Consider the following 10,923-nt stretch of genomic DNA (forward strand, 5'->3'; position numbering starts at 1 on the left):
CATATGTTTAATAAATTATTTTTTTAAACAATATATATTTTTTTTAGTAAATTACCTATATATATATATATACATTACTATAATAAAATAGATTAAAAAATATTTAAATATATTCAGGCCATTAATATTTCAATCATTTTAATTGTTAATTTTAATTATTAAAAATATAGTGTTACACTTAAAATTTTTTCAAATAAATTAACTACACGGCTATACTCTAATAGTTTATTGAATATTGACTGATATGATGTAAGTCATTGAAAAATGATGATTGCACAATGTGCGTAGTGAAGGGTGGTAGATAGACTATAGACGCATCTAATCATCTCTCAAATCCACTAAATTAACATTTGCCGGTCCAAGTAACCCGGGTCTCAAATCACGTTCCTTACGTGTACTCTCATTCTTCGCATCATCATTTTCATCTTCTTCTTAAATCTTACGTGTGTATAAAATTAAAATCGCATAAACCAAACCTTCCTTCTCATTGTTGACTAGGAAATAGGGATTACGAAAGCTTCATCTTTTTCACACCCTGCTCTACTCACTCATGGCTCTGAAATCGTTCATTGAAGTTCACCCTGACTCTCATTTCCCCATACAGAACCTACCTTACGGTGTCTTCAAGCCCCAACCAGGTTCTTCACCTCGACCCGGCGTAGCCATAGGCGACTACGTCCTTGACCTCTCTGAAATCGCTTCTGCTGCTCTCTTCAATGGTCCTCTCCTCAACAACTCTGATTGCTTCCACCAGGTTAACACAACTCTTTCTTCTCTCTCTCTCTCTCTCTCTCTCTCTCTCTCTCTCTCTCTCTCTCTCCAAAACAGCAGAAATCTGAAATTGAAGCTTACTTTCACTGAAATCTCAAGTTTGGTTTAGTTCAAGTGGTTCGGTTATTGTTTAACTGAGCTAATTAGTTGTACTCCTTTCGGATATCGATACTAGCACTAAAGGTGCTCCCATTTTTTGGGGCTAAGATATCGTAATTTATGAGCTTTTTGCTTTGCTGTGAAACCGGAAGAAACGCAAGCAATGTATGTACCTGTTAATTAGGTGAACTCTTTTGAGTTTTGACCCCATATTCTTCCGAAGATTTTTCCTTTTTTTTTTCAATTGAAAAAATTTTTTGAACAAGGCGTAGTTTTGGAACCTCTGTAACTACTAACTACTAATTGGTTCCCATGTTGTGTTTGTAATTGAAACAGCCTAATCTAAATAAGTTTGTATCCCTTGGAAGGCCAGCGTGGAAGGAAGCTCGCGCTACTCTTCAAAAGCTCCTTTCAGGTACAAGTTACAACCTCAATTTGTTCTTTTCTTTTACTTGCTTTATTTTTATTCACTCTTTGTTTGTATATTACAGCATTTTTTAATGGAAGAGGTTGATGTGTCTTTTAAATAGCTGATTCTCATGTCAAAATTGTGAGTTAGGGTCTTTTTTTTTTGTGCTGAAAAACAAATATATTTTCTTTTTGTTATATATAGCAACTGAGCCAACCTTGAGGGACAATGCTACTTTGAGGGAGAAATCACTTGTGCCTATGGTATGACACATTGTGATTCTTGTTTTGGTTATTTTATTACTTTGTGTTTGACACTTCTTACAATGGTTTTGATTTGTTGATGTATACATTTTCAGAGCCGTGTGGAATTGCTTCTTCCTGTTCAGATTGGAGACTACACTGACTTCTTTTCATCTTTGCATCACACTAAAAATTGTGGCCTCATATTTCGCGGGTCACAGAATCCTGTCCTAGAAAATTGGTATGTTCATTTGAAATGGAAGCCTTTTACAAATCAGCTAAGAGAAAAAATTGTTTGTAATGGAAGAATGTGAAACTTCTTTTGCAGGTATCACCTACCCGTTGCCTATCATGGACGAGCATCTTCTGTTGTTATATCTGGAACTGATATTGTTCGACCAAGGTTAGAAGTTCTGTTGCTAATTCTAACTTGTTCTATTCCAAGTCAATGTGCTTAAGCTACTTTTTAAGATATCTGCATTTTGTCGGTCTTATGTTTTTGAAGTTATCAAATTTTGCTCCATCCAAGTTGTGTTGGTTAACATAGGAAGCTTTGTCATGCACCTAAATATAAGTAGGCTAATATAACTTTATGTCAAATGCTTTAAGAGTAATTCTCAAGTGTATATTACATGAAGATTGAGAAAATTTAAATGAAAAAACTAAGCTTCGGCTAATTTTAGTTCATACAATGTTCTAATTGCTCTGCACCCTATCTCACAATGTATGCCACTTTGTGGTAATTCCAGAGGTCAAGCTCATCCAACACCTGGATCTCCACCTTACTTTGGTCCTTCTCGAAAGCTAGATTTTGAGTTGGAAATGGTTAGCCTTTTTTCTTTGTGGATATTCTTTTGCCATTTTATGATCTAAATACATGTATATGTTGTTGTTTTGAAGATATAAAACTCTGGATTAGATATTCATCCATTTGATTCTTCCCTTTTAATTGAGCTGTCAAGGTTCTTCTGCATTACTTTTCTCTTCTAGTAAAATTCTTAGTTTTCTTACAGGCTACTATTGTTGGACCTGGAAATGATTTGGGGAAACCTGTGGATATCAACAACGCAGCAGATCATATCTTTGGTGTTGTTCTAATGAATGACTGGAGTGGTAAATATCCAATTCAATCTCTTTTTGATGTCAATTTGCCGTATAGTTGACAACAATGTGCTGGCAGCTTACTAAATTATATTTTGCAGCTCGGGATATTCAGGCATGGGAATATATTCCTCTTGGCCCTTTTCTTGGCAAGAATTTCGGTATGAAGCTTCAACTAATTACTATTTCATATTCTTAAAGACCAACTGGGGAAAAATGGGAGTAGCATCTTGCATGCGTTATTTTTTCTAGAAGGAAAACTTTTGGTTTATAGCTGCTATTGTAGTGTTAACCTTCCGTTACGGTCTTTGATCATCAAACATTGTGTAGGCACAACAATATCACCTTGGATTGTGACCCTAGAAGCATTAGAACCTTTTGCGTGTGAAGCCCCAAAACAGGTGAATGGTTTCTTCCTTTGGATATTAACACTTTAGGAACTGTATTTTGGGCCTCTCACTTCTAATATTCATCATATAATGATAACCATGGCATACTATCTAATCTGTTGTGTGTGAAATGCAGGATCCTCCTCCACTTCCATATTTGACTGAAAAAGTATCCAAAAACTATGATGTTGCACTTGAGGTATTTCAGAGCACTTTTATATCCATGTGCTTGAATAGTATTCCTTCCTTTTAACATTCAGATTGAAATTGATGGTTTTCTTAGGTGATAAACCTTTTATATTATTATTCTAAATCACATAATTGTCTCCTTCCGCAAGGTTCACATTAAACCAGCTGAGCATGAGAAGCCAAGTGTGGTGACACGGAGTAATCTCAAGCACTTGTAAGAGTTTCTTTCCAATTAGCGTCAATAATTCAGCACATTTATTTAGCTTGTTTCCCAACTGTAATTTTTATACCTGTCATTTTACCTCAACGCACAATTAGGCTTACTACATGACAAATGCTTATGCTGACCTGTGAAAGTTCATCCATGAAATAATTAGTGCAAATAACACGTCTCTCATACATAGTGTATATATTCACATATGTAGCCCTCTTACTCTGCAGATATTGGACATTGACTCAACAGCTTGCTCACCATACCATCAACGGTTGCAATCTGAGACCAGGAGATCTCCTTGGAACTGGGACAATTAGTGGTCCTGTAAGACTTAATATCTTATGTAGTCTCGAGTTTTGATTCCTCACTGCGGGGTCTTCTTCAATCTTTTGAGTAATTGTTCCTTGACATTTGTGTGAGGAGATTCAGTTAAAATGGGTGTTCTTTATTGCAGGAGCAAGAGTCCCGTGGATGCTTGCTGGAGTTAACCTGGAATGGACAAAACACACTGTCATTGAATGGGGTAGATCGGAAATTTCTTGAAGATGGAGATGAAGTCACCTTCACTGGATATTGCAAGGTTACAAACTTACTATCAATTAAAGTGTTCTACTTATTTTCAATTTCTCTCTCTCTCTCTCTCTCTCTCTCTCTCTCTCTCTCTCTCTTCTTGGCTATCACTTAGTGCTTGTTCACCCGAACAAGTCCTTAGCCATCAACTCAATTTTTTTAGTTTAATAATCGAACAACATAATTTATCCCACAAAAAATAATAAATTCTGATGATCCTCTATCATGTCTCTGCTTTTATTTTGTAAAATGGAGTTTGCATAGAGAATAAGCTAAAATTTTTGGTTGCTTTGCAGGGAGATGGTTACACAATTGGGTTCGGCAAGTGCTCCGGCAGGATAATTCCATCAGCTCCCTGAGGACGCCATTGTTGTTGCATGCTTTTCTGCAGCTAAGAGTAGTTGAACTGTTGAAGATCCAAATCTGGTATGCAGCCTGGTTTTCCATTATCAAGTGAATTGATGTGTGATGAAATAAGTATACACATTTCTTCAATAATAAAACTAGTCCTAATCTTTTATCTTCCGGTCCATACTGTGGTCTGTGGATGTGATTCATTTTGCAACAGCGGACCTTATGACTTCATCTCATATTGTGCTACTAGAGGGCTGCACGCCAACCCCTCAAGGCTCGTGTCTATTGTAAATGGAATAATACCATGGTGTATTGTAATTTTTAATAAAAAATGAAAATCGTTTTTTTACAAAATGAAAATTATCAAGGGAAAAAAATGTGCATTGCACATGTTCTTTAGAAATTTGGTAAACAATTTCCTTCTTCACTCAATTTTACTTTTTATAAAAAATTTATCTTGAATAGGTTATAGTAACTACAATGGGCTTTGTTAACAAAAAAAAAAAACACTACAATGGTCTTCGTCGCATGTAGCCCTACTAGTGGCTGGTAGTTTTTAGTTAATTCCTTAATGTGGGTTCAAAATGTTAGCTTGCTCCGTTTTATGGTGGGTCTTGGAATTAGCTTGCTTGATTTTTTTTTTATTTAAAAAATAAAATTTATTAAAATTAATAAAAAAATTAAAAAATTAAATATAAATAAAAAATATTTAGATTATAATATAATTTTTTAATATTTTTTATATTTTTAATTTCAATAAAATTATTTAAAATGATATTTGTCAATAGAATTATTTTTATTTTAAAAAATAAATTACATAATTTGAATATATATAAAATTATAAAATAAAATAAATAAATATAATAATTAAAAGAAGAATAAAAAAAAATATTTAAAAATTATATAATTATTAGTTACAAAAATATTATATAATTATTAATTTTATAATAGTGATAACTCTTTTATTTATTAAAAAAAAAAATTTGGCCCGGTCCACTGCCTCCGCCAAAACTCACAAATTTGATAAATTTTTTATTCGGCGGATTTTAAATTCTAATCTACCTGTCTTTCTTAGCAAATTCGGCGGATCAGCTGGGATTAGACCGTTTTGCCACCCCTAACTCTTCAGCACATCATTTCCTATTAAAAATAAAAGATCGAGCAGCGTTAACTTCATTCAGCTGCTACTATAGCTTGAAACTGAGTCTGAAACCTTACTATAGAGCAAAGACTTGAGACTTGATGAGATCACAGAGCCATAAGAGCCCTTTACACCTGAGGAAAATAAACGAAGCCCATTCCTTTAAAAAGTGAAAAAGGAGCATGAGAATTAAAGCATTTACGCGCTAACACCATTCAATCAAGAACCAACAGTCAGCACTGCAAGGCTTGTTCAAGTGGCATGACCGTTGGTCTATGAATCCATATAATATGTGTGAGTTAAGTGTTATGAACCCAAAAAAAAAGAAAACAGAAAAAAAAAAAAAAACAGTCAAACCCCCATCCTCTAAACTAAAATTAAAAAATAAGGATACACCCAAATAAGTTTTTAAAAAATTTTACATCGATTTTGACTCTAAAAAATAAAATAAAATATTTATTTATTTATTTATTTATAATAATTTTCCTTCTCACTCTTTTGCGCACACAGAAACAGTCACCTACAAACTTTCTGTCTGCGACTGTTGCTGTCTGCAATCCCTGACTCTCAAGCACTCACTCCAATGAACCATTCTTCCAGATCCACCACCGCCGTTTCCCACCATAATGACCATTCTGCCCCTCCCGAATCCAAAATCTCCAACCCCGCTCTTACCATCCAATCCGCCTTCCGCGCCCACCGCATCCGCACCCTCTACCGCAAGATCTCCACCGTCGATTCCGAGGCCGACCGCCTCCAGCGCCTCATCCAGAGGCAAGAAACCGTGGACGCCGTCCGCACCAACCCACTTCAGAAGCTCGCCATCAACGAGTCCCTCATGTCCCTCCTCCTCACTCTCGATTCTGTCCCCGGATTCGATCCAACGGTCAGGGAAGCTCGCCGGAAGATAACACGCCGGATCGTGAGCCTCCAGGAGATCCTGGACTCCGTGTCCGAGTGCAAGTTCGATGAATGGGGTTGGTGGAACAGTTACGACGACGTTTTGGTGAGGAATTGGGACCAGGTGATTGAAGACATGGAGGAGAGTGTTTGCAGGGAGAGAGGTGGCGATGATATGGATAAGTTCTGCGCCCAATATTTAGGGTTCCGCTGCCTTCAAAGGTTCCTTCGTGAACCCTGATTTCAATTGCCCCCTTCAACATGTATAAGTTACTTTGTTGCTTGTGTATGAATATTTTAGTCTCTATAATGTACTTTAATTAGCAAGTGTTATATGGTGAAATGAATAGCATGTATAGATCTGTTAAAATACTACTAAGATAGCATTTGATGAAATTAATACACAATATATGATGTTATAGTTCACAAAGTACAGCATCCTTCAACTATTGGATTTGCCACTGTCCCGATTTAAGGGTGAAGAAACTTTTATTTTCTCACATGTTATAGTACCTTTAGATCTAGTAGTGTGGGTAATTAGGTGTGGAGTAGTAAGAGGTGATGGTGGTGCTAATTGAGGCAGTTGCACTTGCACTTGAACATGCATCTCTTGCAGTCAGAGAGTGTAGGGTAGCCGCCTTTGTTGCAGTCGCACTTGCTGATGCAATAGGGCCTTGAACCCCCACCCCACAAGCACCGAGCCATGCAGTGCAGGATTGGGGTGCATGAGGGACATGAACTACTCATCTGGTTCACTATGCAGTCCTTGCACCCCATACCATCTGACGGCATGCAACTCAGTGCAGGGGAAGCCATAACCACTACCATTATCACCAACACCGCTTCTACTTGGACCCCCATTGCATTCTTCTTTGCCTCCATATTAACCAGAGTTACCAAGTTATTCTTTTAGGTATCTATATACCAGTTTCAGAAGCTAGTATATAAATTTGGGGAAACAGTTTAAGGTAAGACTGAATTTAAGATCCATATGAGGCATCGAAAAGTGGGGATGCATTCATTTGGAGAGGGTTGCCTGATATTGATATTAAACTCGCACTTGCTCTCATAAAGTCTCTGGCAGCACAAATCTGTCTTGGTTTGCACAATACTCATATTTGTCAACGCTATCATCTATGGATTGCCATGGACATTTGATTTGAATAAATACTTGCATGCTCTTATTAAAGTGGGATGTTGTTTTTAATTGTTTACTAACTCTGTCATGAGTCAACTTTGAGTGTCAGCATAAGGATATGTTAAGTAGCAGCCTGATTGTGTGTGCATTGTGTGTCAGCGAGAACACATCACCAAAGTTTTTATCTTTTGATTTTTAAATTGTATTTTCAGGACATTTATTGATAAAACAGTAAAAAAACTAAAAAAAAAAGGTTTTATTGCATTTGTGAATTTTTTAACAAATGTCTTGAACAAAATCTAAAATTAGAGACAACGAATTGAAGGATCTAAAAATGATTCCTCCGATAAATTCAATAAAATCTATGCAGATCCTCAACTGCATGTCCAAAATACGCTCGAGTTTCCAATCAAACAAATGTACTAAGTAGGAATTCAAGGGTTCTCCCAAATGTCATTCTACATTTCTAGTCACGTGAAAACAAGCAAACCTCAAAACGCCATAAACTTCCTTCCCAAACTCCATCACCGCATTCAGCTCCCTCGTGGCCTTTTCATAAACCCGGCACCTTGCCAGCGCCGGAAAAAACAGCCGCAACGCTGTCTCGTACACAAACGCCACTGTCAGAATCCATGACACCACTCCCGGCAGACGCCACTTGCTCCCCCTCGCCCTCAGCCACTTCTTTACTGCCACCTGTAAGTAACATAATCAACCAGAACGAGTTTAGAAAGACAGAAATTCTAAACTGCCAATATTTTATCAATTTTTTACAGGTACACCTTTATGAATATAATAATATTAATAAAGAATATAGACAGATAAATTATTATTATTTTTTAGGAAGAAATGAACCTCAATAGCCAAACAAGTCCCGTGAAGCATAAAGAAACAAATGGCATCCCACGATGGCTCCCACGGTTCCCACGCGCCGCGCCTCTCACGCTTGATGTAATAGAACACGAGCTCGTGCATGGCGGCGGACACCACAAAAGTGGCGAGTATCGCGGGGATCGGGGCCCACCTCCTTCCAAGGAGACGGGTGGAGGCAGTCGCGACGGGCTGGTACACCGTGGGCTGCAAGACTTTGTGGACCACGATGTTCCACCTTCTCCCCCAGAAATCCTGCAACGACGTGGACAAGTAAGGCTGGTCGAACTGCGGCTCCAGCTGAACACCGAGAAGCTTCCGTGTGAAGAAGGAGAAGACGAAGAAGATGAACTCGAGACCAATGTACATGTGGAGACTGTACAAGAATAACACGAACTTTGGATGAAGACTCTGTTTGGCAGTATAGAGAGGGATGAGAGTGGCTAACGCCACAATCGCTGTGGGGAAAGCGTAGTTGAGGGATGGTCTTTGAATTTCAGGAGGGTAGTTTTGTAATTTGATAGGGAGGAGGGAGAGGGGGACGAACTGGCGGAGGGGGAGGAGGTGGTGGAGGGGACCCTTTCCGAAGGAGAAGAGGAGGAGCTTGAAGGTGGTGAGCCAGGAGAGGATGAAGGCTGTGGGGCCACCGAGGTGGACGGAGGTGAGTCGGAGAGGGAGGAGGAGGAGGATCACTATGGCGGGGAATATGGCGGCGAATCTTGAAGACCCTCCCTTTGGGATGAAGTTTCCGATCGCACGGCAGTAGCATACTGTTGCTGCCGCTGTTGTCCATACCATTATCAAGTTCAACGCTTCTCCTTCCATCAAATGCCTCATCAAAAATCAACTTTATTTGCACTTAATTATAAACTCTCCTATATCAACTTATTAACTTGCTCGCTCTTGTCAAATATATTAACATCATAAAAACAAGGAAAAGTCTACTGCATCAATTTTATTTATTAAATTTTTGATAGCATGTAATCAACAACGTTATTAAATAAAATTTTATATCATTAAAAATATTATTAATAACTATAAATTAAAAAAGTTGCTGACCTTCTATTACCCTTCTAAAAACAAATTTCAATTAAGAAAATAAAGTTATGTTAGCGACATATGACCAAAGAAATTGTATTTACACCTTTCTTTATTCAAAATAATACACATTCATTATATGTTATAATCTTTACTTAATTACTATATAAAGGTTTTTAATTGAATAGTTGTGTAAATAATGCATCAAAAAGCTTTTTATTAATTACTTTTATTTTAATACCAGAAATAAAAAATATATTAAAAATATTTGGGTTGGATAGTGGCCTACTGGCCTGAATTTATATTAGATAAATATTAAAATTAAATGAATTTAATATATTATAAAAATTAGATTAACAAATAAGAGGTGTTTCTATAATAAAATATGATCGGATCCATCAAAGTACAAACTATTTATAAGTAATCCAGTAATTAAGAAGAGAATTGAGTATAACAGGGCCATTTCAATTAACAAAACAACTTTATTTAGGGTTAATAAGATGGTTTATGTACTCTGTTATGATACATGCTTATTTAGTTATGAGGAGTGATAGGGGCAGCAAAATTTGTAATATGTAGCCATTAATTAGTCATCATTAATATTTTTAATGGTGTGAGATGACATCTAATGGTGTAGGATTACTTAATTTTCTTTTGATGATTAAGTGCTGACCAAATTTCAATAAAAATAATGTTCCTCTGAACTTTTTCTTTAGTTATTTATAATTTTTCATGTACAAATATTGTTACTTCTTGACTATTTTATTTTAAATGAATTAGACAACTTCTAATTCTAAACATTACAAATTTATTCACACCATACTTGTATACTTAATATTTAAAGGTTTCATACTTTCATCCCTACTTGCCCTAACTAAATTTAAACCCAAATACATTTATTGTAAGACATATGTAATGACCACTAGCTAGACCAAACTCTTGCAGCCTCCTTGGCTATTCTAGAAACCGTGACTCGTGTAACATGCGGATATTACATATTCTATTATTTCATTTATTTCCAATAGCCCACATGTTCTTTAAGAGAAATCAACCTCAGTCGTTTTATGGCTAAAATTTTATATATGAATAATTTTGATGTAAAATATAAAAATATTTGATTATTTTAGTATTCTATAAGGTTGTGGTGAAATGACGTTTTGTAATAAAAAATAAATTTTAATTATAAAAGAACAAAATATTATTGACATTTTATAATAAAAAAATATTATTTTAATTATTAAAATATAAAACGTTATTAATGTTTTGTTAAAAAATATTATTTTAATTGAAAAAATATAAAACATTTTGTACATGACCATAATAATATTTAACACACAGTTTAATTCATCATGGAGAATTTCACTCCCTAATAATACAATATTAAAAAAAAGTTCTCGTTTTATTTTTTTTGCTTTGCGATTTTTACTTTTTTTAATATCTCCCTTTACTATATAGGAGAATGTGATGCTTAAATTTTTTTATTTTATTATTTTTATTA

General features: G+C 35.8%; 3 protein-coding genes across 3 annotated transcripts; 2 read left to right on the forward strand and 1 right to left on the reverse strand.

The window, feature by feature from the left end:
* Positions 1-337: 337 nt before the first annotated feature.
* LOC112795997 (fumarylacetoacetase) lies at positions 338-4,692 on the forward strand. Its single transcript, XM_025838231.3, has 14 exons — positions 338-754; positions 1,207-1,285; positions 1,484-1,542; positions 1,638-1,762; positions 1,850-1,924; positions 2,271-2,346; positions 2,535-2,634; positions 2,724-2,783; positions 2,953-3,023; positions 3,148-3,210; positions 3,350-3,414; positions 3,642-3,738; positions 3,869-3,994; positions 4,281-4,692. Exons 1-14 carry the CDS (start codon positions 551-553, stop codon positions 4,341-4,343), a joined length of 1,263 nt encoding a protein of 420 aa, XP_025694016.1. The 5' UTR covers positions 338-550; the 3' UTR covers positions 4,344-4,692.
* A 931-nt stretch (positions 4,693-5,623) lies between these two features.
* LOC112795999 (BAG family molecular chaperone regulator 5, mitochondrial) lies at positions 5,624-6,809 on the forward strand. Its single transcript, XM_025838234.3, has one exon. It carries the CDS (start codon positions 6,063-6,065, stop codon positions 6,618-6,620), a length of 558 nt encoding a protein of 185 aa, XP_025694019.1. The 5' UTR covers positions 5,624-6,062; the 3' UTR covers positions 6,621-6,809.
* A 945-nt stretch (positions 6,810-7,754) lies between these two features.
* On the reverse strand, positions 7,755-9,404 carry LOC112795998 (probable long-chain-alcohol O-fatty-acyltransferase 5). Its single transcript, XM_025838233.3, has 2 exons — positions 8,373-9,404; positions 7,755-8,213 (listed from the first exon to the last, which is right to left on the reverse strand). The coding sequence occupies exons 1-2, from the start codon at positions 9,222-9,224 to the stop codon at positions 7,971-7,973; spliced, it is 1,095 nt and encodes a 364-aa protein (XP_025694018.1). The 5' UTR covers positions 9,225-9,404; the 3' UTR covers positions 7,755-7,970.
* Positions 9,405-10,923: the final 1,519 nt, after the last annotated feature.

The sequence above is a fragment of the Arachis hypogaea genome, chromosome 4 (genome assembly GCF_003086295.3).
Source record: "Arachis hypogaea cultivar Tifrunner chromosome 4, arahy.Tifrunner.gnm2.J5K5, whole genome shotgun sequence".
Taxonomy (NCBI): Eukaryota; Viridiplantae; Streptophyta; class Magnoliopsida; order Fabales; family Fabaceae; genus Arachis; species Arachis hypogaea.

Excerpts from the sequence above, each read along its gene's own strand:
- LOC112795997 (XM_025838231.3), top strand. The coding sequence starts at position 551 with ATGGCTCTGAAATCGTTCATTGAAGTTCACCCTGACTCTCATTTCCCC. Across the intron at positions 755-1,206 it reads ACTCTGATTGCTTCCACCAG|CCTAATCTAAATAAGTTTGT; the intron begins GTTAACACAACT and ends TAATTGAAACAG. Across the intron at positions 3,739-3,868 it reads CTGGGACAATTAGTGGTCCT|GAGCAAGAGTCCCGTGGATG; the intron begins GTAAGACTTAAT and ends TCTTTATTGCAG.
- LOC112795998 (XM_025838233.3), bottom strand. The coding sequence starts at position 9,224 with ATGAGGCATTTGATGGAAGGAGAAGCGTTGAACTTGATAATGGTATGG. Across the intron at positions 8,214-8,372 it reads GGACTTGTTTGGCTATTGAG|GTGGCAGTAAAGAAGTGGCT; the intron begins GTTCATTTCTTC and ends TGTTACTTACAG.
- LOC112795999 (XM_025838234.3), top strand. The coding sequence starts at position 6,063 with ATGAACCATTCTTCCAGATCCACCACCGCCGTTTCCCACCATAATGAC.